Genomic DNA, 25,091 nt, shown 5'->3' with positions numbered 1-25,091 from the left:
TGGGCTATCCTCCCTTCCCCCTCTTTCCCCAGCCCCCTTTTAGTTCCCACACCCAAGCCTAGGGAAGGAAACCCTGCCTATCTCTCTTCTGCCTAGCTATATGCTATAGGCATCTTTACTGACCAATCAGGAAAAACTTGGAGGGCAAGGTTACACAGCATCACTTGGTGTGCATGAGAACCTTCTCGTCCCTGTGGTAACCAGGGCCAGTATTTAGCATTGCGACACATAGCAACAGACCAACCCTCAACAGTGAAGTAGCAATGAAATAATTTTATGGTTGAGGGATCACCAAAACATAAGGAACTATATTATAGAGTCACAGGTAAACAGGCTTCCCCTCCCCCCAAGGTCTACCTCAAAGAAGCTGAGATTCTATAAGGCTTTGACTTATAAAAACTGCAATATCTATTTTAGGTAATGAATTTTTTTTGAGAAAGTAGTAAAGATTTTTGTCAATACAAGATAACACAAATAAATTTTTTTTACAACAATCTTAGACTCCAGGGCTTCTCTATGAGGTTAGCTCATTATGTAAACAGACTACTTACTATCTAAAGTGATCGAGCAATAGTACGTTGAGTGTTCAACAGCCTTGTGAACAATGAGGAGACACAAAAGGGCACCTCCTTGCCTCCTTTCCTCGGTAAGATGTGTTACTGAACAGATGAGGCTAGCTTGGTGGAAAACGGTCTCAATGTTATCAGAATACAGTGGCGCCAAGTTCATGTGAACCTGAAGACTATATAATCCAGTCATACCTATCGTCTTCTTTACTCTAACAAAAGCTTAAGCTGGTGTGGCTATGCACACCTTCAATCCCAGCACTGGACGGCAGAGGCAGGCACATCTTCTCTGGGCATCTACTGATTGAGTGAGTTTCAGGCTAGCCACAGCTACAAAGTGAGACGCTGTCTCAAAACAAAACACACAACTAAAAAAGCCTAATATGCAGGAAGTAGGGGTGACTCCCGCTCGGTGGTAGAGCACTTGCCAAAAATGAGCAAGTCCCTGCCTGGGCTTAATCTTCAGTAATGGAATTAGAGTGGGGAACCATTTGCCAGTATGAAACCAGCATCATACTGAATTAGAAGTTAAATTAATTTCATGTTAAAATGCGGGGGCAAAAAAGGGGCCGTATAAGACCTAGTGTTTGTCCTGTGACACAGCAGATCCGGCCCAAGAGAACAAAGTGGTGTGCTGGATCAACCAAGAGAAAGAACTTGAGCTGGGCTCTGGTGGTGACCCCCTTTAACCCCAGCACTCGGGAGGCTGGCAGGTGGATCTCTGTAAGTTCAAGGCCAGCCTGGTCTTCAGAGCTAATTCTAGGACAGCCAGGACTACACATAGAATCCCTGTCTTGAAAGAAAGAAAAAGAAAAAGAGAGGGGGGTTGGGGGAGAACAATCTGTGGTTCAGCTTAGAAAGCCAGGGTCCTACAAGCTGTGCCCAGCTCTCGAGAAGTCCAGGCTAATGCATGTCAGGAGGCCTCTGCTGTGCAAGCTGGTTGGTGGGCACCTCTACCTTGATTTGTCAGTGTTCATAGTGATCAAGGGAAAAGAATCAAGAGGCCTTAGTATTGGAAGCACTCCAGCATAATTTACCTAGGAAAGCAAGGATCAGAGTCCTTCTCTAGGATAAATGATTTAAAAAAAAAAATAGTGAGGTCCTCAACGCTACACCACTGACATTTTCCACCAACCTGAAAGCAGTGTTTTTTCTCACTCACCCAAGGACAATCTGCACACTCACTCAGGCCTCAGTTAGCCACATCACTCCTATGTCAGAGCCCAGGGAAGTTGCAGACCCTGGACAGAGCATTCTAGAAGCCAGTGGGTGTGAGCACATTCAGGTCACGGGGTTTGAGATTATGGGTTCGAAGTGGTTGCTTCTTTCCTTCTACCATTGGGACATCCATCTTTGGTGGCTTGAAGGTTGCTGGATCTTCACCCACTCGTGTGGCCTGGGCACACCCCATCTCCATAGGAGAGGGTCTTGGGGGCACCTTTGTAAACCTGAATAGCAAAACCAGAATCTGATTTCTGCAGGGGTCGTGGTCCAAAGAGGCTCCATTTGTCTGCTGAGTTCCTATCATTTCCACTCCCAGGATCCATGGTATGAGGATTTGGAGCAGATAAGGCTGTGGAGGAGCCAGATGGGAACCGGCCTCTGACTTCTGCTTAGGGGAAGTGTGAGGGGTACTGCTCGGGGTGGACTGGGCTGATGCAGGGTGCTTCTCTTCTTTTTGCTGTCTCTCCACTCTGCAGCTTTAGCTTCTGCCACTAGAAGGTACTTGGTCTCTTCCATGGTAAGGCCCTTATGGGGTGTGTAGCCAGCATCTCTCAGTCCTGCCTGTTGTTCAAAACGCTGGATGCTCTCCTGTGTCTGCTTTGTGATCAGGGAACTCATGATGACAGAGCTAGCTTTAGCCTTCACCACAGGGGCCTTGTCTGAACTGTCAGTAGCTGGTGATAGAGTCCCAGCAAGGGAAGAGACACTGGCCGCGCCCTCCTCTGTCTGGTCAAGATGCTGATACTTGCACTCTGGAATCACTGGCTTCCAGGGGATGCTGCCCATGTCCGATGGAGGAGGAGTCATGGGCGCAGGGTCCTCTAGGGCATCATAGCTGAATACTTGACGGCACATCCCGATGGGCAGGGACATCTTGCCTAGAGGCCCACTGGGAGCAAGAGCACAGTGAAATGACGCCCGGACTATGCGGACAGACAGATGTTAATAAGGAGCATTGCCCAGCTTCTGCAAATTAGCGAAGCTTCTGAGGAAGGGTCCATCCAGAGGCTCTGCTTGCCCACCACCTGCGGCCCGACTTCCCTCACTAAAGAGGCTCGAGGCTCCAGATGGCCCAAGAGGCTGCTGGGCTGAACAGAGCCAAGCCATCGTGAGAGCGCGACAAACACTCCCCGACCGGTAATGAATTTTTTTTTTTTCAGTTTATATTCCCACCATCACTTAGTAGGAACTCTCCTTCACCACACTGATTCGGTAATGAATTTTTAAAAATATAATTTAATAGTTGAACTGAGAGATGGGTTAATAGGTTAAAAAAAATTGTCACACTAACCTGATAACCTGAGTTTAATCCCCAAAACCTGTGTCAAAGTATGTAAAATGAATTATTTATCCTAGCTAGTTCCCAATAATGACACAGAGAAACCAAGATTTGTTTCCAAACTTCACCTGGGGCAGTCAAATGATCTGTCTTAACCCCCTAAGCTAATCTGGCTACCTCACAGCCAACATAGCAATAATACTTCTGTTTTTTGCTGAACTCTCAAGAACTCACTTCTCTTTCCCCGTGGCAGATCTACAACTTGCTTCCTTTCTCCCAGTCCCTTGGATGGTAGAAGTCCCACCCTTATTCTCTCTTCTGCCCAGCCACTGGATGGTCAGCATTCATTGACAGAGAATAAATGGTAAGAATTATTGTACAAACTTGAGACAGGAGATTCTCGACAGTGTCCTGTCATGTACAGATGTTTAGGGAGGGGAATAATTCTTGGCTGGTAAGACTTTGTGAAGGTGATGTGTTAAGTGTCAGAGAGGAAGAAAAGAAGCATTCTATTATGGCACTAGAGACTGGAGGCCAGTCATGGGACATCAAGGAAAGAAGAGGAAAATGGGGAGCAGAGAGAGGGGAGGGAGGTAAGGAACTCAAAGGCAACATTTTAAACCTGAGTGACCTGAAGTCCATAATTCCCAACAGAAAATGCATTGTGTGTCAGCGATGACCCACAGATAATAGTGATGCTTATCAACTCCCCTCACTTGAACTTCATGGCAATGATGATGATGATGATAGCAGTAGGTGCTTATTAATGAGAGCTTTAATTTGCATTTGTGCTGGTTCTTAAGAAACCACCATAACTAGAGGGGAAGAGTATAGCAGCATTGAAAGGAATCCACAATGCTTCAGGATGGCAGCTGACTTTCAGTTCTACCAGGACTTCAGTCACTTGAACAACCGGAACTTCTTCAAATACTGGCTCACTTCTTCCTTGGGGTATGGCCTCAGGGCTATGCACGTGGCAATATTCTCCGGTTGCTCCAGCCACAGCGTGTGGTCAATGTTCTTCTGCTGCAGGGTCTCAGCCAGCTCCTTCAAGGTTGTCTCATCAGCAGCCTACAAGTTGCAGAACACACAACGCAGACTGAATGACCCATTTAGGAAGTGTCAGAAGGTCACAGGAGTGGGGAGGGGCTCTCTAACTGGAGCTGTGGCTCCACCAAAGAATTGTAGAGCAACAGTTGTGCCCATTGGTTTGCTATTTCCTTTTTTTAGGATCTTACAGAAGTGACTAGGAAGGGACAGAAGGAGGCTTGATACGCTGTTAATAAAATGCAATTCTCTTTCGTATTGAATTCTGCTATATAGTTTCTAGTTCCCTATGGCTGGTGCCTACTGCAGCTCACCTTCACCCTTAAGCTATCTGTGACTCTGCTGATCACTGGCAAGATTTCTAAAATTACATATACTTTCCTTCTCCCTCTCTCATCCCCTCAGGCCCAAGCCTAAGTTGATGCAGGACACATCTCTCAACTTTTTGATATAAGAGGGCTCAGTCCACTGTGGGCAGTACCATCCCAGTACCACGTTAGGCAAATTGACCTAAAGTGTATAAGTAAGATAGTTGAAGGTCAGGAGAGCCAGTGCTCCTCTGTGGTTTCTGCTTCAAGATTGCTGCCTTAAGTTCCTGCGTTGGCCTCTCCAGATGACGGATGTAACCTGTAAGGTGTAATAAGCCCTTTCCTTCCCAAGTTGATTTTTTTGGCCATGGTATTTTTCTCAGCAACAAAAAGCAAACTAGAATATTATATTATGCGTGCACACTGAGAATAACTTGTAAGATTTGTTTTTTTCTTCCCATCAAGTGAGTCCAGGGATAGAACTAGGGTTGTCAGACTTGGTGGCATATATATGCCTTTACCCAATGAGCCCTTTTAATCCTTTACCCACCAACCCTTTTAATCTACCCTATTACATGCTTTTTGGTCAGCAGAATAGGATCTAAGGCCAATAGGATCTTGACCTGGACACAAACACAACTTTTTTAAATTCCAGGAGATCTAGAAGAAGGCTTTCTGGTAAAGAATATCATATGGTCCTAACCCTTAAGAGTTAGTCCAGGAGCTGAGGCGAGGCTCCGTGTCCAGGGAATGCTGCTCTTCCAGAGGACCAGAGTTCAGTTCCTAGAACCCACGCTGCATTGTTCTCACGGCAGAAGATCCTACACCCTATTCTGTCCTCCGAAGACATCTGCACTCACGTGCCTATGTCCCACAGACACACATACACCTACACATAATTTAAGTAGATCTTTAAAAAAAAAAAAAAAAAAAAAAAGGTTAATCAAATGGGTGTAAATCCCCAAGATGGGAAAGGACCCCTCAGAAAGTTGAACACAGATGTAGGTTCCTCCACTCTCACCCCCTTGCCTCTGTTTTCCTGAATAAAGATTTCTCTAGAGAAGCAGATGCTATGTAAATGTCAGGAGACTTGAGACTCAGAGCTTCTGAAAAACACTCCTTTTCCCCACTCACTGAGCATTTCTCCTTTTAAATAAACAGCCTCTATTTCTTACTAACAATATTCATTAAGGCAGTGCTAATTTTAGGTCCAGCTTTTTTTTTTTTTTTTTTTTTGGTTTTTGGAGACAGGGTTTCTCTGTATAGCCCTGGCTATCATGGAACTCACTTTGTAGCCCAGGCTGACCTCAAATTCAGAAATCCACCTGCCTCTGCCTCCCAAGTACTGGGATTAAAGGCGTGCGCCACCTCGCCCGGCTAGGCCCAGCTTTAAAAGGCAGATTGGAGTTACAGAGACAAAATTTGGAGCTGAGACGAAAAGATGGACCATCTAGAAACTGCCATATCCGGGGATCCATCCCATAATCAGCCTCCAAACGCTGACACCATTGCATACACTAGCAAGATTTTGCTAAAAGGACCCAGATATGGCTGTCTCTTGTGAGACGATACTGGGGCCTGGCAAACATAGAAGTGGATGCTCACAGTCAGCTATTGGATGCATCACAGGGCCCCCAATGGAGGAGCTAGAGAAAGAACCCAAGGAGCTAAAGGGATCTGCAATCCTATAGGTGGAACAACATTATGAACTAACCAGTACCCCCCCCCCCCCGCTCGTGTCTCTAGCTGTGTCTCTAGCTGCATATGAATCAGAAGATGGCCTAGTCGGCCATCAGCGGAAAGAGAGGCCCATTGGTCGTACACTTTCTATGCCTCAGTACAGGGGAACGCCAGGGCCAAGAAGTGGGAGTGGGTGAGTAGGGAAGTGGGTGGGGGAGCGTGTGGGGGACTTTTGGGATAGCATTGGAAATGTAAATGAAATAAATACCCAATTAAAAAAATATGTAAAAAAAAAAAAAAAAAAGGCAGATTGGTGCACAGGCATAAGGGCCACGCTTTCCCCAGCTTCGTTCCCAGGGATCTAAGGGACACTGGAACAACCAATTTCTGGTGAACGCTGTGATAGCAGAGTCTGCGTAGGTTCTTCACAGTGATGCTCTGCCAAAGGGAAGGTTCACTGCGTAGCGGAGACCATTCCCAAACTCTTAGTGATCCCTCCTACAATCATGCCACACGTACTTCCGGAAGCTAAGGGTGGGGCCCAAGAGCAGATCTACTTCCGGCCTCGGCACCTCACCCCCGTTTAGGGTCCCTCCGGATACTCCCCAAGCCTCACCTCGAGAACCACCTTGCGCATGCGCCCCAGCTCCCGGAGATAAGCTGCCGTGTGCGGATGGTCTCGATGAAGGTGCAAGGCTGCTGTGGCGGCGTGACAAGCCTGCGCTACCAGTGCGCCGGTGGGCCAGGAAAAGGGAGCCTGAGATAGATCCTTTCGTAATACTAAGTACTGTACAAGGATCTGTGGCTCCACCCCAGAGCATGCCATCTTCCTGATCATCAGACCGGCCGGACGTACCTTGCGGTGCATGCTGGGATTAGTGTGGAGTTGTGGGCGCCACCATGTTCCTGTACGGCGGAAGCACAAAGCACTCTGGGATCAGTGGGTTACGTTGTGACTTCAGTTGCGCTCGGCGGGAATTCTTAAACTGCATCCTGAGTGAGGGAGCTTTGGCGAGAAAGCAAGACCCAGTGGTAGACAGATTAGCATTACTGTACAGCTTCTTTGGGTGTTCGAGGAAGCCCGGCTGGACCATAGTGGCCACGGAGGTGAGGTAGGCGTGGACAGGGCTGACCAGTCCAAGGTAAGGGACGCCAGCGGGGACACTTTGCTTATCCCGGGACTGTCAGGCAACAGTGGCAATAGATTGGTGAGTGCGTGTCTTTTCCTATTTACAGTTAAGGGCGTTCGGGTCCATGTTAATCCTGCCTTGTACGTCTAGCATCGTAAGAAAAAACACTTGAGAACCCGAAGAGGAGATGGAGTCTGCAAATACTTTGTGTCCAGGCAGAGAGTGCAAAGGAGGTATTCAAAGGGTTTGGCTTTCTCTGTACCACAGTCTTTCCAGACTTTATTGCAAAGGAAGGGGCACTGTAGGGCAGTAACTTTGGCGATTAGATATGGATTTGATCCAGGGCTCTGCCTTAAGAAATTTTGTGGCTTGGACACATTATAGCTCTGCCTCATTTTCTTTCTCCTTTAAACAAAACTTAATGTGAAAGCATCATGTGGGTTGAAATTGTTACTAAAAACTAAAAGTTTGATGACTTAATTGTTAAAAATATGTTGCAATCAAGTATAATCCATACCCTAGAACTAAATTACTATGTAATCCCAAATTTGCCTGTAACTTGCCCTTCTGTGTATCACCACACCTTGCTAAAACAAGTGATGAGTGAAAGTTTGTGAATAATCATCAAACTTCGACAGGTCAATTATTCTCCAGTTCCCTTGTCATCTCTTCAATCCAAAAGATTGAAACATTTAGTTATGATTATGTTGGTTTTCTCTATCTGCTTGGCAATTACCACTGCTTATTGTGTGAACATGGAGAGGAACCGGATACAGCAGAGAGACGAAACTGCTGTGCTCAGGCTCCTGAGGAAATAAAAGAAGTCAGGAGTCAGTAACGGGAAGAAGAGCAAATGAAGGACCAAGGTGCTGCCTACTGTGGCTCTCTCTTGATCTTATGCATGTTTGTTTGTTTGTTTGTTTGTTTGTTTGTTTTTTAAAAGGAGCTATACACTAGTAATTTGATGTCTAGCTTCGGCTGGGTAGATGAATGAGCCAGGTCTGGGCTGTCCCAAGACAAATGAAGAATGGATTTTTGTGAATGTATAGTCTTGTGAACCCTGCAGAGTAAATACTGGATCTGCCTAAGGAAACTAGTTACATGAGGTGAAGCACTGGACTTCTCTAGGGAGGTTTCATCTGGGTTGTGGGAAAGCATGGAGAATCGGCCTTTCCCACCCTCGATTTGTGCTTCTGTGATAAGCAGGCTTAGATGAAATGCTGCTGCCCACAAAGCAAGCAATAGACAAATCAGGAGTCTCTCCTTCTCTTCAAATGAGCGTACTAATTAGGGGGTGTTTTACAGCAGTGGTCAGCAGAGAGGTTAATGGTCTCTGGGTTGGTTGTCTGGGCTGTGGCTTTATAAACTTATGGCAGACCAGTTGTGATGGTACATGTCTTTGCTCCCAGCACTCTGGGTGGAAGCAGGTGGATCTCTGTGAGTTCAAGGACAGCCTGATCTACAGAGTGGATTCTGGGCCAGTCGTGTAGGAAAGACCCTGTCTCGATAAACAGATAAATAAATAAATATGTCCTAGATATATGAGTTATCTATTGTGACAACTGTTTTTGGTTGTCAACTTGATGCAACCTGTGAAGAGGGAACCTCAATTGTTAAGGAATTTACTCATCAGATTGGTCTATGGGCAGTTTCTTTAGGGCGTTTTTTGGATTGCTTCTTAATGGAAGAGCACCTAACCCATTGCGGCAGGTGGTCCTGGGTGGTATATGAAAGCTAACTGAGCAGTAGCAGGAAGCTAATAAGCTTGTTGCTCTATGGTCTCTTGCTTCAGTTCCTGCCCTGAGTTCTTGCCACTCCTGGGCAGGTAGGTGGTCCTGGGATGTATAAAAAACAAACTGAGCAAGCCAGCAAGCATTGTTCCTCCCTCTGCTTTAGTTCCAGCTTCACACTTCTGCCCTGACTCCTCTCATGGCAGACTGTAACCTGTAAGATGAAATGGGCCCTTCCTCCCTGAGTTGCTGCTTTGGTCAGCGTTTAGCACAGCAAACTGTTCCTTCGTAGAGTATGCTTTGCCAGTTTGTCAGATTATGAAGGGTGTTTTGTTTGTCTGTTTTCACTTTCTTTAGGTGTTTTAGCTCACCTGGAAAGACTAGAGGCTCAAACGAACATATCGAATAGAAAGTCTGAAGAACCAACAGTTCAAAAAAAGGAAAGTTCTCTTAGAACCAGGATTCGAGAACTGCAGCAACAACGAGATAAGCTGAGGGCAGAAGTGAAGCAGTGGCGAGCCAGAGTGAGTAGAAAGGCAGCGTTGGCTCTACAGGGGTGTGAAGCGCAGCTGCGAGTGAGCGGGGAGCCTCAGGCTCGGTAACCCTGCATGGATGCTTGCCTTGAGATCATACTGAAATGATTTCAAGTCTTTGATTCATCAAATAATCAGACGTGTAAAGATGTAGCTAAGAGTATCAACTACTAGACAGGCAGTGCTGGCGCATGCCTTTGACCCCAGCACTGGAGAGACAGAGGCAGGTGGATCTCCAGCCTCATCTACAAAGTGAGTCCAGGAGAGCCAGGGCTATACAGAGAAACTCTGTCTCAAACAAAACAAAAACAAAACAACCTATCAACTACTAATTGTCAGGTGGTGATGAGGAGGCAGGCTAGTTCTTGGTGTTCTTTGTAACAGTCTCCTCGGCCTTCTCCCATAAACACCTGAGCCTGGTACCTCAACCTCAGCAGGTCTGAGCCGTTTGTAATTTTACCATCGGTGCCAATGTTCTGTTACCCAGTCTCAGAATTTCATGGCACACATTGGCCAGTCCTTCGTTCTGGTTTCCTCCACAGTTACTGAGGCTCAGTTAGCAGATCTCTCAGATATTCCTTCCTGTTGTCTTTGGGCCTAGTGTCTCCTTGCTGTGTACTAAGCGTTCCCAACAGCGGTGGGAAGTACTTGCCGGATGCTTTGGATACGAGGATAATTACAGTAATTTAATATTTCCATTTTTCCACAAACCCTTCAGGGCCGATTACATGTTACAAAATGTACCGTTCTTTCCCTGACCAAAGGCAGTCAGTAATCACTCACGTGATGCCATCATTTACCCATAGAGCCAGCCTTCCTGCCTTCTCCTTCCCTTCCCTCACACTCTTCCTCTTTTCTTTAATTTGTTTTTTTATTGAAGTCAAATATGTAATGTGAAAAAGCTAGTGAATGTCTTAAGGGAATACAACCAAATGAAAACCACAGGCTATTACCCGAACCCAGGGTTGTCGGTTTGCCTCCTGGAAATCATGCCCTTCAGTGTAGCCACTGATCCAGTTTCTGTTACCAAGAATGGTTTTTATCTGTTTTTGAGCATTGTTTTAAATCTTGTTACTTAGCCAGGCTTGAGGTCACTCTAACCCAAGCTGGCACAGACCTTGCAGTCAGTCTTCCTGCTGTTTTGGCCTCAGAGTGAGTGTCCCCACACCCTGAACTTGGTGCAGCTGTAGAGTGTCAGTCCTTCTGTCTGACTTGTTGTGCTGAGAGCTGCAGTCTGTACACACACACACACACACACACACACACCCGCCACCATCGGTGCTCAGCAGGTGTGGTTTACGGCCTGTCGTGGACAACGCCACGTGGGTTATCTGGGTTATCTCACTTTGGAGTCAGGATTCTGCTGTGAGAGTCTTCTTGCTATCGTATCGTGTGAAAACACAGCACTTTTCTATTAGGTACACGCCTTAATTCTAGGACATCTGAGTCTGGAGAATTTCAAGTATTTTTTTCCAAGACCTTTGAAGTGTATGTATGTATGTATGTATGTCATGAGTTAGGAATTTTTTCTTTACATATTTAGGGTTTGAATTCTTTCCTTTAGTCTATGGCTCGTATTCTTTCCTTTAGTCTATGGTTCGTCTTCCATCTCTGCAAATGGAAATCAGTTTTGAAACTTAGCACTGTGTTTCTGTTTCATAAATCTTGACCTGACACCATAATGGTGGTATTTGTGTAATTTTATGCTTTGCCTTTCAGAGATAGTCTTTATAGAATAGATTACTGTGTGTGCTGTCTCATTGTATGGCATGGGTTGTTTCCAGATTGTTTGGTTCCATTGGTCTGTTAAACAGCGCCCTTATTTTTTGAGGGCGAGAATTTCAGGCTGTGATGTGTGTGGCAGATACAGAGCTCTGCTCTGTTTGTCTTAAAGATGTGTGAATTGGGCACAGTGTGAGCTGCTTAAACCTAATTAAAATAAATCAGTAATAAAACATCCTGTTGATCGTGGTGGCACAGGCCTTATAATGCCAGCATTTAGGGGAGGTTAAGGAAGAAAGATCCAGAGTCCAGGTCCAGCCTGGGCTATAATGATACAGCAATAGTTTTAGTAACCTCTCAAGTGTTTTGTTTTGTCTTTTAGATGTTGTTTCTAGTTGAGTGTTTTGTTGTACAGCTATGCATTTGAAGACTGGATAGGGTGCACGTCTTGTTGTTGTTGTTGTTGTTGGGCTGATGTATATTTGGGGGTCACCTTCCCACCTCACCAGGATAAACAGGAAGAAGAAGTGAAGGAAAAGCCAAGTTTCATAATCTTGAATGCAGAGAGAAAAGGAGGAAGAGGAGGGGAGGGGAAGAAAATACAAACCCTATAATACATGCAGCAGGGTGGGATGGTATAGAGATGGGACAGACATGAAGCTGAGGTGTGGGATGGGCTTCTGGGGTTGTGGATCAGCAGAATCGCCCTAAATTCTTTTCTCTCTTTGATGCTGTTTCCATAGTTTAAACCTGAGAAGCCCTCTCAGAAGATGGGATAGGAGAAGAGGGTCAGGTCCTAAGTTGACCCCCCAGCTGTAGCTGTTGTAGGCAGACTTGTTGGTGGTCTGGGGCTTCTGCAGGATGGAGCTGGTCTGGCTACGTTGCCCACTGCCCATCTGGCCATTCTGCTACAGGTGATGGTGAAGGATCTGAGAGTGTGGTTGCTGATGTGGGGTCAGAATATGCATAAAGGGGGCAGGTGGGTAGGTAGCAGCTGTGGCTGGATTGATGGGCCCTCCACTTCCTAGGACTGAAGGCAAGTTGAAGGAGGCAGCAGGAGTACCGGAATGAAACTCTTGTTTCTCAAAGACTGGGTTTTGGAGTACACAGAACCCGAGATATCTGGCATGCTCATGTTATTAGAGGTGACTGATAGACCAGTGTTGTGTCCATGAGACCCATATCCACTTGGCTGTTGGAAAGGGGTAGCCAAGGCATTCACACTGACATTCACACCATGCTCTTGGAAGAGGTAGGAGCCACAGGGAACACAGCAGGCCCATACTGGAAGGTGCTGGGGAGGCCCGGGACCCCTGTGTAGTATGGCAGGCTGGCGTACCTATAGCCAAGAGGCAGCGCCGGGTTCAGGAATGTCTGCTGTGTGGTGTGATGAGTCTGCGTCTGGTTCTGTTGGGGTTGGACCAAGGTTGTGGCTGGAGTGGGGAGGAAGCATCCCCACAGCCAAATTTGGTGAGGTCGCCAGAGTAAGGGTGGCTAGCCAGGCTACCATCCCTTCCAGTAAGTGGAGTGGTGGGTGTGAGAAACGGACTACTGTAGTAATCCAATGGGAATCCTGTCTGGAGCATCTGTAAATCAACATAACCACACACTTGTGGCGGGTAGGCATGCAACAGCCCCGGCCGGCCGGAGCCATGATATATGGATTAGGCAACAATGACGGGACTCCAGGGGGAAGGTCGGGAGGAGCTTTTCCTGAAGTTGTAGCAACTGAGCTTCAAGTTGAGGCTGTGACAGTAGAGTTGCTGCCCAGGCTAAGGCCCAGACAGCTGCCACCATTCAGACTGGAGGAGACACTGACCAGTGGGGGAGGTGCAAAGACAGTGCCTGCAGACAGTACCACTGCAAAGACAGTGGTAGAGAAAGTGCTGGAGGAAAAACGTAGATTTACCTCCCTCTCCACACTTGTATGCAAGAGTGGATGTCAAAGCATGCCCAGAAGATGCTGATGATGAAAGGGCATTCTGCTGTGTAGATGATACACTGCTATGTTGTGTGGTAGTGTTATTTGGAGTCTCCTTAAGCAGCTCAAGTCACTTAAGGAGCATGATTGCTGATTGGCTGTTGTCAGTGAGGAAGCTGCAGGTACTGTTTCACTGAGAGAGGGGAAACTGGAAGTGGAAGGTGATTCAGATTTCACTGCAGAGCTTGTAGCCCCTTCAACAGCTTGCAAGGTCTAACTGCATGACCTGCACAGAGCTGAAACCATTCTTAGCCTGAGTCAGGTCCTTTTGGGGTGATGAAGAGATGGAGCTGGGATACTGCCATGTCTGTGTGGATCTCTGTTCATATTCAGGGCCCTGAGCGTTATTTTGGGAGGTGTAAGTTGTCAACTGAATCGGGCCACTCTGATAACCAGACTCCTGACTCCGAATAGATGAAACTGTAGATAAAGACTCACTGGCTGTGCTGGTATACAGGCTACTAGGAGCCTGGCTTGAGGAGACGCTCGTGGTGGGGGTGGACTCATAATCAGAAAGGACAGGCTCTGACCCAAACTGCAGATTTAGCCCTGAGCTATCTGCTGAGCCAGGCATCTCCACAGCCAGAGCAGGAATCTTGGATGTCAGGAAGGTTTTCTTCTTTTGCTGTTTCAGTTTCTGCTGAGCCGGCTGAGGGCTCAAGGACTGGTTGTCTGAAGACCCCAGAGACATCTGTGGAGCTGAGGTGGATTTGCTTGGCAGAAGAGAAGAGGGGGGAGGTGGTGCAGCTGTGGAGGGAGCCACTGAGGGTAGCTTCTCCTGAAGGGATACCGCCATCATGGTTGAAGATGTGGTGAATGCCTGGCACTTTGTAAAAGGACTGTGCACTGTCGAATCATCTGCACTCTTCAAGTCATACTGCACCAGTGATGGAGATTGTGTTGTTGAACCCATATCCCAAGAGGAGGTGGTAGATTGAGAATGTTGAGCTGCCAGTTGAGCAAGGGCCTGCACAGTCTTGAATTGCTCCAAGAACTGGGAGCCTGTTGTACGGCCACTTTTAGCTTCCACAACATCACCAAATCCTTTCCCCTCCATGCTCACCATGCTATGGCGAGAAAATGTACTCCCTGAAGCAGGCTGTGATACGGCATTCTGCTTCGAATTACTAAACACCAGAGGCTGAGCCAGGGAAGGAGCCTAAGATGGATCCAGATTAGATGAATCATTTTCCATTGAAGATGGTGTCTTCCCCAACAGAAGAGCAAGGTCAGTTCCCTGACCAGCCGTGATTGTCACATTCTCCGCAGGCAGAGGCACTGAAGACACATTAGAGGCGGTAAAGATCTTGGTCTCAGAAAGATCCTCATTCCAGTCTTCAGTTCCCCAGTCTTCTGTTGCCGTCCTCCATGCACCAGGAGCAATCTCACATTTTCGGGGATAATTTGACCCCTCAACCCCAATGAAATCAAGTCTGGTTCAGAGGGGCCAGTGTTGTTCCATGTATGGCCACTGCTTTGCCATAGTTATCAGTGTTGGCTGGCTCTGCATAGTCAGCTGGGCTACAGGTTCCCATTTCTTGAGCAAAAAACCTTCCTCCTCGCCTACCAGACCTACCATGGCCTCTTCTGCCTCTGTCTGTGCCTCTTCCAGAAGGCCCTCCACTTTTAGTGCCACCCAATCCATTTTCCTGGCCCTGAAACTCTCATTCATGGCTGGCACCTACCCCACACCCCCATCTTGGTGGCCCACCACGTCACCGACTATAGTCTCTGACCTGGTCTCAGTTTTCTTTTCCTTCTTCATTAGATTCCATTTGTCCACCATCCTTCTGTCCTGAGACTCCTTTCTTCTTCCCAAACATCTCCCAGGAATGCATGTCTGGATTTCCTTCCAGGAGAACATTGATAGCTCAGTTGACATCTCCATTGCAAAGCAATCACACATGCGTCCTAGTTTTTGCCTGTGATATCAATCGTTTCACCTTCTCCTCAAAGTCAGCATCATTATGATCCGAAATCACCTGTGCAAGTCGAATTTGCTCTGTAGTGGTCTGTGGCCGCTGCTTGGGCTGTGTCTGGTTTTGGTTCTGAGGTAGTTCCCAGTTCCCCCGGCTCGGTTAGTGCCCACCGACGTCATTTACAGTATATACAAATAACAGCATTTACAGGGAAGAATACCCAGTCTCCTACACACTGACACCCCAGGCAGGGTGCACAGCTTTAATCCCAGCACTCTTAAAGCCGAGGAAAGCGTATCTCTGAGCTTGAGGACGGGCTGATCTACATACTGAGTTCCAGGACAGCCAGAGCAACATACTAGAGAGACCCTGTCTCAAAAGAAAAAAGAAAGAAACAGACACACAAACAAACTTCCCATTTTATATTTGGAGTCGAGAGATCAGTTAGGACATCATTTTTGTTCATACTTTAAGGATGTATCTCTTATCTCTAGGCCCATATTATCATATTTTCATGATTAGACATTAGTCTTATTAGGTGATATTCTTGTTTGAATTTGCTTGCTTGCTTTTCCATAATTTGATGTTCTCTGTCTTTGGTGTTTGATAGATTTATGTCATAATGAGGTTAGGTGTAGTGTTCTGTATTTGGCTTGGTGATGGCTTAAATTAGTACCTGAAGTTTTTCTTTTATTAAAAATGTGATCATTATCATTTCAAGTAATGTATCAGTGGCATTCTTTATTCTATTTCTGGGATTCCCATGAATATTGGGTGTTTTTAGTTTGTATGTTTGTGTTTTCCTGTAACATATCTATACTGATTTTCTAATCTTATTTTTTTGCATTGATGCTTGTTTTGATGAATATAAAAACATACCTGTTTCATTTAACTACCTTTTAATTTCTTTTTTTTTTTTTTTAATTTAATCTTCTCTCATCTATTACATCCCCACTGCAGTTTCCCCTCCGTTCTCTCCTCCCAGTTCCCTCTCCCCGCCTTCCCTCCTCCCTAGATCAATTCCTCCATTTCCCTTCAGAAAAGGGCAGGCCTCCGAGGGATATCAACCAAACACAGCATATCAAGTTGCAATAAGACTAGGCACAAACCTCATATTAAACTGGATGAGGCAACTCAGTAGGAAAAAAATGGGTCCCAAGAGCAGGCAATAGAGTTATAAACAACTCCCACTTCCACTGTTAGGAGTTCCACAAAAACATGAAGCTACAGAGCTATAACAAGTATGCAGAAGGCCTAGGTCAGACCCACACAGGCTCCATGGTATATGCTTCAGTCTCTGTGAGCCCTGGTTAGTTGACTCTGTGGGCAATGTTTTTGTGGTACCCTTGACCCTTCTAGCTCCTACAATCCTTTGCTCCTCCTCTTCCATAGGATACTCGGTCCACCTAATATTTGGCTGTGGGTCTCTGTATCTCCTCCTATGAGTTGCTGGATGAAGGTTCTCTGATGACGATGCTAGCCTCCAATCTACGAGTATAGCAGAATATCATTAGAAATCATTTTGTTGAGGTTGTTTGTTTGCCATTTGTGTTTGGTTCTATCCTAGGTCTCTGGGCTATCCAGACTTTGGTTCCTGGACCTCTAGGTAGTGTCAAGTGTGGCTCCCTCTTATGGCATGAGCCAAGCTATACCAGTCATTGGTTGGCTAGTCCCACAGTTTCTGTGCCACCTTTACCCCAGCACATCTTGTAGGCAGGATAACTTGTAGGTAGAAGGTTTTGTAGCTGAGTTGGCACCCTAGTGTCTCCACTGGAAGTCTTACCTGGTTACAGAAGACGTTTGGTTCGGGTTCTGTATCCCCCATTGTTAGGATTCTTTGTTAAGGTCACCCTCATAGATCCCTGGAAGTTTCCATTGCACTAGGTTTCTACCTTGAACCCAAAATGTGCTCCCCTCCCCAATCAAAGTTGTCTCTCCCAGTACTCTCTCCCTTCGTCCCCCCAAGATATTTTATATTATTTGTGGCTATTGTGAAGGGTATTTCTCTGACTTCTTTCTCAGCCCATTTGTTGTTTGTATATAGGAGGGCTACTGATTTTTTTGAGTTAATCGTGTATCCAGCCAACTGGTAGGATTTGGGGGGTTACTTACATATACTATCACATCATGTGCAAATTTCCGTACTTTGACTTCTTCCTTTCCAATTTGTACCCCTTGGTCTCCTTTAGTTGTCTTCCTGCTCTAGCTAGAACTTCAAGTACTATATTGAATAGATGATGTAGATAGAGAGTGGACAACCTCGTCTTGTTCCTGATTTTAGTGAAACGGCTTTTAGTTTCTCTCCACTTCATTTGATGTTAACTATAGGCTTGCTGTGTATTGCCTTTACTGTGGTTAGGTATGTGCCTTGTATCCCTGTTCTCTCCGAGACTTATCATGAAAGGGTGTTGGATGTCAAAAGCTTTCTCAGCATCGAATGAGATGCCTGTGGGTTTTTTCCTTTCAGTTTATTTACATGGTGGATTACAGTGACAGGTTTTTGTATGTTGAACCATCCCTACATCTTTGGGATGAAGCTGCTTGATCATGGTAGACAATCTTTTTGATGTGTTCTTGGATTCAGTTTACAAGTATTTTATTGAGTATTTTTGCATCAGTGTTCATGAGGGAAAATGGTCTGTAATTTCCTTTGAGTCTGTGGGTGGTTTGGGTTTCAGAATAACTAACAGGCCTCATAAAATGGATGTGACAGTGTTCCTTCTGTTTCTAGTTTGTCGAATAATTTGAGAATTATTGGTATTATGTCTTCTTAGAAAGTCTGGTAGAAACCATCAGACCTTGGGTTTTTGGTTGGTTGGTTATTTATTTATTTATTTATTTATTTATTTTTGGTTAGGAGACTTTTAATGACTGCTTCTATTTCCTTAGGGGCTATAGTTCTATTTATATTGTTTACTGATCTTGATTTAACTTTGGTAAGTGGTATCTATCAAGAAAATTGTTCATTTCTTTTAGGTTTTCCGACTTGTAGAGTAGAGTGGTAGCTATGACCTCTGGTCCACCAGGGAGTCTCCATCAGAGGTGGAGGCTAGACTGCCTGGCCGTTAGCCTGGTCTTGGTCCAGCAGAGGTTCTCTGTTCTGACTGGCATATCCTGTGCCTGTCCGCTGATAGGGCTCACCCTGAGCAGCAGTTACCTGCCCATGGCACAGGGACTCGGCAGTGGGAAGGCAGGAAGGGATGACTTGGCTCTTTGGCATCTGAACGGAGGATGTAGAAGAGTTCTGAGGTAGGCCTCTGACGTGTTCTGATGGGCATGGTCTGTGCCTGAGTCTAGATGTCTACCTCGCCTTTTCTTTTTTCTTTTGTTTGTTTGTTTGTTTGTCTCAAGGCAGGGTTTCTCTGTGTAGCCCTGGCTGTCTTGGAACTCACTCAGAAGACCACGCTGGCCTCAAACTCAGAGATCTACCTGCCTCTGCCTCAGCAGTGCTGGGATTAAAGGCAAGTTCTACCCACTTGGCTAATCACTTTTTCTTAATTTTTTTTAGGTTTTTGCTAGCTTCTAATTATTGTACATAAAGAATTTCCTTACATTTCACACATGTATGTAATGTTACTCCATCCCTTTCCCAACTTGTCCCCCTTCTCCTTCCACGTTTTTTTTTGTTTTGTTTTGTTTTGTTTTTTAAGGTAGTGACCCAGTGATTCTCATCGGGTTGCTTAGAAGGGTGTGGGTAAGGGTTTGCTTACAGGAGGAGTCTGAGCACCTTACCAGGGGCTACATTCTCTCAGTCATTGTGAATAATCCTTAGGAGGGCTAGGAACCCATGAGCCCTTTTCCTTCCATTATATGATAGTTGTTCTTTTCTTTTTTGAGACATAGCTCTAACTATCCTGGAACGCACTATGTAGACCAGACTTGACCTCAAACTCACAGAAAGGCACCAGCTTCTGTCACCTGAGTGCTGGAATTAAAGGTCTGCCCCACCATGGATGGCTTGTTTCTTTTTGGTATGTGTATTAGTTAGTTTCTGTTATGACACACCATGACCAAAACAGGCTTGGGGGGAGGGGAGGTTGATTTCTGACAGCTTTGCGTTTATGATGAGGGAAATCAAGGCAGGCACTGAAGCACGTGGAGGACCTGCTGACTGGCTGGCTCACCATACCTGCGTAGTCTGCTCTGTTATACAACCCAGGGTAACTTGCTCTCAGGAGTTGTGGGCTAGGCACTGCCCACAGTGGCTAAGCCCTCTCATGTCAGTCATTAATCAAGCAATGTCCCCACAGACTTGCCTCCAGTCAGTCTGATGGGGGCATTCTCTCAATTAAGGTTCCCTGTAGCAGGATTTTCCCTGCCCAATTACTTTAAATATTAATACAACAAGAAGCCTGTGATTGGATGGGGAAAAGGGAGGCAGAGCTAAGAGTTGCAGAGACAGCAAGAGAAGGGAGGAGGAAGATGGAGGATGACCAGGACAATTTAGATTCCTTGTGGTTTTAAATAGCCATAGATAGCTATAATATCATATAGTGATAGGATAATTGGGATAATTTGTCTAATCTAGGTGGGCAGCTTGTATCATTATCAATTGACTTTGAGATTATTATATAGGGAATCTCGTGAATTGAGAATTTATTGATATATAAATCTGACTGCTTAATTATAAACTTCTAGAGTTTTAATTTTACCAGGTTACTGGGAAAAGTGACAGCTAACCACAGGGTGGGTGGTCATTGCATGGGGCTGGCGTGGCAACGACCCACCAGGGGAACTTAGCAAGTCAGGTGGAGACGTCTCCGGAGCTCCAGGCCAGAGAGTCAGCTGAGATGAGAACACCCAGCTGGAACCTGCTGTCCTTTTTATTATTTCCCGCAACAGTTCCCCTTTCAGGTGACTCTAGACCAGTGGTTCTCAACCTTCCTAATGCTGCCACCCTTTAACACAGTTCTGCATGTTCTGGTGACCCCCCAACCACACCCATAAAATGGTTTTTGTTGCTGCTTCATAGCTGTAATTTTGCTGTTATTACAAATCGTAATGTAAATATCTGTATTTCTGATGGACCCTGTGAAAGGGTCGCTCAACTCCAAAGTGGTCTGGGCCCGCAGGCTGAGGACCACTGCTCTGGCTTATGTCAGTTGGCAGCAAGTTAATCAGGCCCCCATGCTTGCTGTTGAGTGTGAGAGCATGGGCAGCAGCTTCTGAGCCACTCTGTCCTCCTCCAGAGACCTCAGTGTTGTTTCTTCAGGCAGGCAGTTAGCACATGGCTGCTTGAGAGGTCTAGAGTGCGGCCCTTCTACAGTCACAAGTTTGGAAGTGTTGACAGGTCTACCCACTGCGTTTATAACCATCAGTGGTTTCTTTTATGTCATTTCTTAGACATAGCCACACACGTGCAGTTCTGGACTTGGCAAGTGTTAGGTTGTATGCAGACGTGGGCTCCTTTTCTTGTGAGATCTTGGCCGTTGTGGTAGCAGGGGTCTTCAGCTGTTACCTCCTTGAAAGTAGGCCTTGGAGTGCAGCAGGTCAGAGAGAGCTCTGAAGGAGAGAAGAAAGAACTTCAGGAAAGCCAGGTTCTTCAAAGCTTGTCTTCCTTTTTCTTCTCAGTCTTGTTTGGATTTTCTCTAATACCTTCACATCATTTTCTGTTTGCTTATTTCATTTGGGTAATTCAGCTAGCTCACACTTATCCTCTGAGGAAAAGGTAGCCTGGTAGTGACTGCTGGGCTGTAGTTGCAAGTTCGAGTCTGGGGAGTCCCAGCTCACAAAGCCCTACAGTCTAGCTGAGAACAGCTTCTCTGGCTTTAGCTCTCCACATCCTGTGCTGCCTGGACTTGCTTCTCACCTTTTCTTGTTCTCTACAGTCTTCTCTGGTGCCATCAAACCTGGTTTATTAGCTAGCAGTTTCTGCCCCTAATTCCTCACAGCATGGCCTACATCCTCTCTGTGCATCCATCCTGTGAGGCTGTGGTCACAGAAAGACCAATTTCTGATGCCATACAGAATAAACTGTTTACTGTTACTCAGTCAGACAGTGGCGGAGACTTTGTGGTACTCATGATGTAACCAGTCAGATTTGCTACATGTCTTGTAGGTTAAACAATCGCCTGCCAAAGAAAACCCAAGCAAAACCGTGATTAGTGAACAGGAAGTTCTGGAAAGGGCGTGGAGAGATGTGAAAGCCATTCTGGAGGCATATCGCTTTACAGGTAGGACTTTGGTCTGGTCTGATTGATCTGAGTGAGTTGGCTAGCTGTATTATCAGTGCTAGACTTGCTTTCTTAGAACTTACGTGCACACACGACCACACATACACAAGCTGACATGCTGGTTTGTTGGCGGCTGGCTGGAACCATTTCTCTTCACAGTCGTTTGCTAGACCCTCTGCTAGAACTTTCTTTACTGCTTGCCTAAGTTATAGTCGTGGTTAGAGTTTGAACTTCAAATCTCTGTTTTACCGTAAATAGTAATTTGTTCATCAATGCCATAGAGAACTGTGGGGAAAACTGGGAACTCACGTGAACTGTAACTCGGAATAAAAAGAAGCGGCCTTTGTTCACACTGTGTCTGTTCACACTGTGTCTGTTCACACTGTGTCTGTCTGCTCAGATGGCAACCCGCGACCTTTGTCTGACATTTGAGAGGTGTTGCTCACTGTTTGCTCAGGGCTCAGCGGGAAGTTGACCAGTCGTGGAGTCTGCATGTGCATCAGCACAGCCTTTGAGGGGAACCTACTAGATTCCTACTTTGTGGACCTCATCATAAAGAAACCACTCCGGATTCATCACCATTCCATCCCAGTGTTCATCCCTCTGGAAAAGATAGCCGCAGCACACCTCCAGACTGATGTTCAGCGCTTCCTGTTTACTCTCTGGGAATACCTAAATGCCTACGCGGGAAGGAAATACCAGGCAGACCAACTTGAGGTATTTGTGTAGGGATTTCTGTGTCTAATTTTATTGCCCATGACAGACTTCAGAGGAAGACAAAGGACCATGCTTTCTTAAAGAAGAAAGCTCATTTATTCTTGATAGAGTTCTCTAATCCTAGCTGTATATGTGGCCCAGGGTGGTCTGGCACTTGAGCCAATATACCTGCCCCTGCCTCCTAAATGCTGGGGTTACAAGTGGGTGCCAACATAGCTGGTTTCATCTTTACTATATTGACTATTGGCAAGGTTGGAGATTGAAGGCCCTGTGCGTGCTGGCAGAGCACTCTGCCACTAAGCTACAGCCCCAAGCCTGAGGCACAAGTCTGTTCATTCCCTTTTCTTTACTCTGGTTGGTTGGTTGGTTGGTTGGTTGGTTGGTTGGTTGGTTGGTTGGCTAGCCGGTTTGAAATAGGTGTTCACTCTGTAGCGCATGCTGGCCTGGACCTTACTGTGACGTCCCAGCCACTCTCAGAGCAGTCTTCCTGCCTTGGCACCAGGGGTAGTTATAGGCATGTGTCACCACCTCTGCCTTGTCCCCTCGCTTTCTAGTACTTGTTTCTTACCTACGAGTGACTTCCCACCCTTTTGCAACTCTGAGTGATGCTGTAGAATGGGCCCTGGTTACAGGACCCCAGTCCTAATGGCGACCCTCACACTTTTATCACAATATGGGCAGTTTCCACGATGTTAATTCAGCAGGGATTTTGAACTCTGATGTTATATGCGCAATGCTGTGCTGAACGTAGTGCAGGTGCCCATTACCACAGAGGACTGGGTAGGTCTCCTGAATTCTGGCCTGTCTTCTGAGGGTGGAAACCCAAAAGTAAATACAAAGGAATTAATGACCTGAGCTGAGCAGTTCCACCTCTATCCAGGTATCAGTTAAACAAAATGTCTTTCCACACAAGATAATCTTGGTGAAACTTGGCAGAAATAGTATGTCCCTCGACCTGCTCCCTGATCGTCCACTGGCAAGTGCTTCCTGCCAGACTCTCGATGACCTTTGTTTCATTGAGACAAAGTGTTGTGTGTGGTCAGGCTGGAGAGGCCCCCCGTACCACACAGTACCTCTGGAGCAGTAATCACCCTCTCCATCCTTCCCCGGTAGAGTGATTTCTGTGCTGTCCTCACGGGACCTTTGCAGAGAAACGCCCTGTGCAACTTGCTGTCGTTCACCTATAAAGTGGAACAGAGATGCCAGACCTTCTCCTTCAGTGCCAGGTTGCTGTATGAGGACCCCACAGCAGCTCTTCCCACGGATGTCACTGTGACAAGGCCAGGTATGAGGAACAATGCCTCACTGAAGAAATGGCATGTTCTAGTTCAAGCAAATGGAGATAACACCAAGTAGCCCACTTAGAGCCCTTCTGCTCACACACTAGAAAGTCACCAATTTCTATAGTCTCCACAGTTTTTCCTCTTTGTAAATGCTAAGTATCCTATCCCTTTCCTTTCCCAGATTGGCCAGAATGCTTTCATCTTACAGTTAATTTTCACAGCCATGTGCTCCCCAACCCCAAGATAGAAAACTAAGGCAGAGCCCTAGGACTGTCTGTGATGAAGTTAGCATCTTAGCCCTCTAGGGTATTTTCTGTAGGTGGCAGTTTGTCAGGGCTGGCCAGGAGACTTTGGTTTCCTCTTGCCTAGAGGTACCATAATAATCTGACATGGGCAGTAATGGGGGAGTGGGGAGGCAGTATTCTGACAATGCCACAAGTTGCATGCCCACAGGTTTTAAATTGTTCTAGTCTTTGTATTTTTCTAACTTCCTCTTCTCAGAATTGTTCTGGCGAGGCATCCTCTCTAGAGCTACAGTGGGTCCAGGAGAGTGGCAGTCTGGGTTCTGACACCCCTGGTCGGATTAATGGGCTTGACAGAATCTCTTTCTTTAGGTGTGGAGGCATCATCCCCTACTTGGGAAGAGCACAGAGCATCCCATCAGATGCTCTTCCGTACCAAGCCCCTGCACCAGGTGTTTGCTTCATTTTCCAAAGAAACCGAAAAGCTGCGTTTGAACCTGGTCTCCTGAAAAACTGTTTCTCTATTTGGGGGACAGCAGAAATGAACACACTTGTGCTGCCTCCAGTCCAGGACCAGTCAGCAAAAGCTGTTGGGAGAGTGCTTGCCTGGATGCTACCATGAGAACAGATACCCGTGTCATGGGAATGACAGGGAGCTTGCGTGTAGACATAGATAAGTCCGCATGTGTAGGCACTGGGCAGTTGGGACAGTTCTCCAAAGTGACTGCTTGTTCACTGTTCACTCAGCCCAGTGCTCCAGAATGTCTCTTCCTCCTATAAGCACCAGTGCTGACTTGATTGTATGCATATATTCTTGCTGGAATCAGCTAGAATGGGGGTAACTGAAGACCTTTTGTAAGCATCTCTAGCTTTCCTGGAAGCTATAAATCCATGATAGGGCTTGTGGTTAAGAAGGGAAGTGTTTTTTAGTCTTGGGTTTGGAGCAGCATGTGCTGGGCCACTATTTGGTGAGAGAATATTTTTATACTTGGGGGTTCTATGTATTTAATGTTTCCTAAAACAGTTGGGCAGAGAACAGCATGCATAAAATCCTTTTAAGGAAACACTGTTGGAAATCTGCACATAGATCAGGGGACGCTCCTCTGTCATGGCTCCCTCCTGCAAGTTCCAGGCATGGCTGTCCTCTTCCCATTTCCTAGAGACTGTTAATGTACCTTTTCTCGTTCACCACGGCTCTTTGCTGTGCAGTGTGTGTTGTTCCTCGGCTTAGGGCTTCTTGACATCTTTAGGCCTGCCTGCTGGACACGCCCTCCCATTACAACTCCTGCCCTCTCTCTCTGCTAGTCCCAAATAGGATCTTTACTCCGCAGGCCCAGCATTTGGGCTTCACTCTGACTTAGCTGCTTCCTAGAAATCTCCATGTGTGGGAGCTCCAGCAAACTCCAGGAAGAATGCATGGAACGTAAGCCATGGTCCCCTAACAGGTTTGGAATAAAAGGTTCATGGTCTGTGTCACAGTAACAGAATTGCCACGACAGTCTCATCAAGTTGAGTAAAGCTTTTAATAAAACAGTCCTGTTCGTTATCAACACCTGC

At 46.2% G+C, this 25,091-nt stretch overlaps 2 protein-coding genes and 2 pseudogenes across 5 annotated transcripts; 1 reads left to right on the top strand and 3 right to left on the bottom strand.

The window, feature by feature from the left end:
* Window positions 1-974: 974 nt before the first annotated feature.
* On the bottom strand, window positions 975-3,552 carry LOC110307334 (putative monooxygenase p33MONOX pseudogene; annotated as a pseudogene).
* A 274-nt stretch (window positions 3,553-3,826) lies between these two features.
* Window positions 3,827-7,007, bottom strand: Ptrhd1 (peptidyl-tRNA hydrolase domain containing 1). Its single transcript, XM_021178613.2, has 2 exons — window positions 6,721-7,007; window positions 3,827-4,140 (listed from the first exon to the last, which is right to left on the bottom strand). Exons 1-2 carry the CDS (start codon window positions 6,970-6,972, stop codon window positions 3,970-3,972), a joined length of 423 nt encoding a protein of 140 aa, XP_021034272.1. The 5' UTR covers window positions 6,973-7,007; the 3' UTR covers window positions 3,827-3,969.
* Window positions 6,966-25,084, top strand: Cenpo (centromere protein O). Of its 4 annotated transcripts, none has more exons than XM_029484633.2 (7): window positions 6,966-7,246; window positions 7,341-7,467; window positions 9,322-9,488; window positions 21,178-21,292; window positions 21,750-22,009; window positions 23,159-23,294; window positions 23,907-25,084. In XM_029484633.2, the coding sequence occupies exons 2-7, from the start codon at window positions 7,422-7,424 to the stop codon at window positions 24,041-24,043; spliced, it is 861 nt and encodes a 286-aa protein (XP_029340493.1). In that variant the 5' UTR covers window positions 6,966-7,246; window positions 7,341-7,421; the 3' UTR covers window positions 24,044-25,084. The 4 variants fall into 4 exon arrangements, with proteins under 4 accessions (XP_029340493.1, XP_021034269.1, XP_085686302.1 ...); XM_021178610.3 differs by having other exon boundaries at window positions 6,969-7,246; window positions 23,123-23,294; XM_085830176.1 differs by lacking the exon at window positions 9,322-9,488 and having other exon boundaries at window positions 7,007-7,216; window positions 23,123-23,294.
* Window positions 11,927-14,257, bottom strand: LOC110307253 (ubiquitin-associated protein 2-like; annotated as a pseudogene).
* Window positions 25,085-25,091: the final 7 nt, after the last annotated feature.

Source organism: Mus caroli, unplaced genomic scaffold (assembly GCF_978045245.1).
Source record: "Mus caroli unplaced genomic scaffold, Mus_caroli_1 scaffold_14, whole genome shotgun sequence".
NCBI lineage: Eukaryota > Metazoa > Chordata > Mammalia > Rodentia > Muridae > Mus > Mus caroli.
Note: the sequence above shows the minus strand (reverse complement) of the source record. Positions and strands in the feature narration are given on the sequence as shown.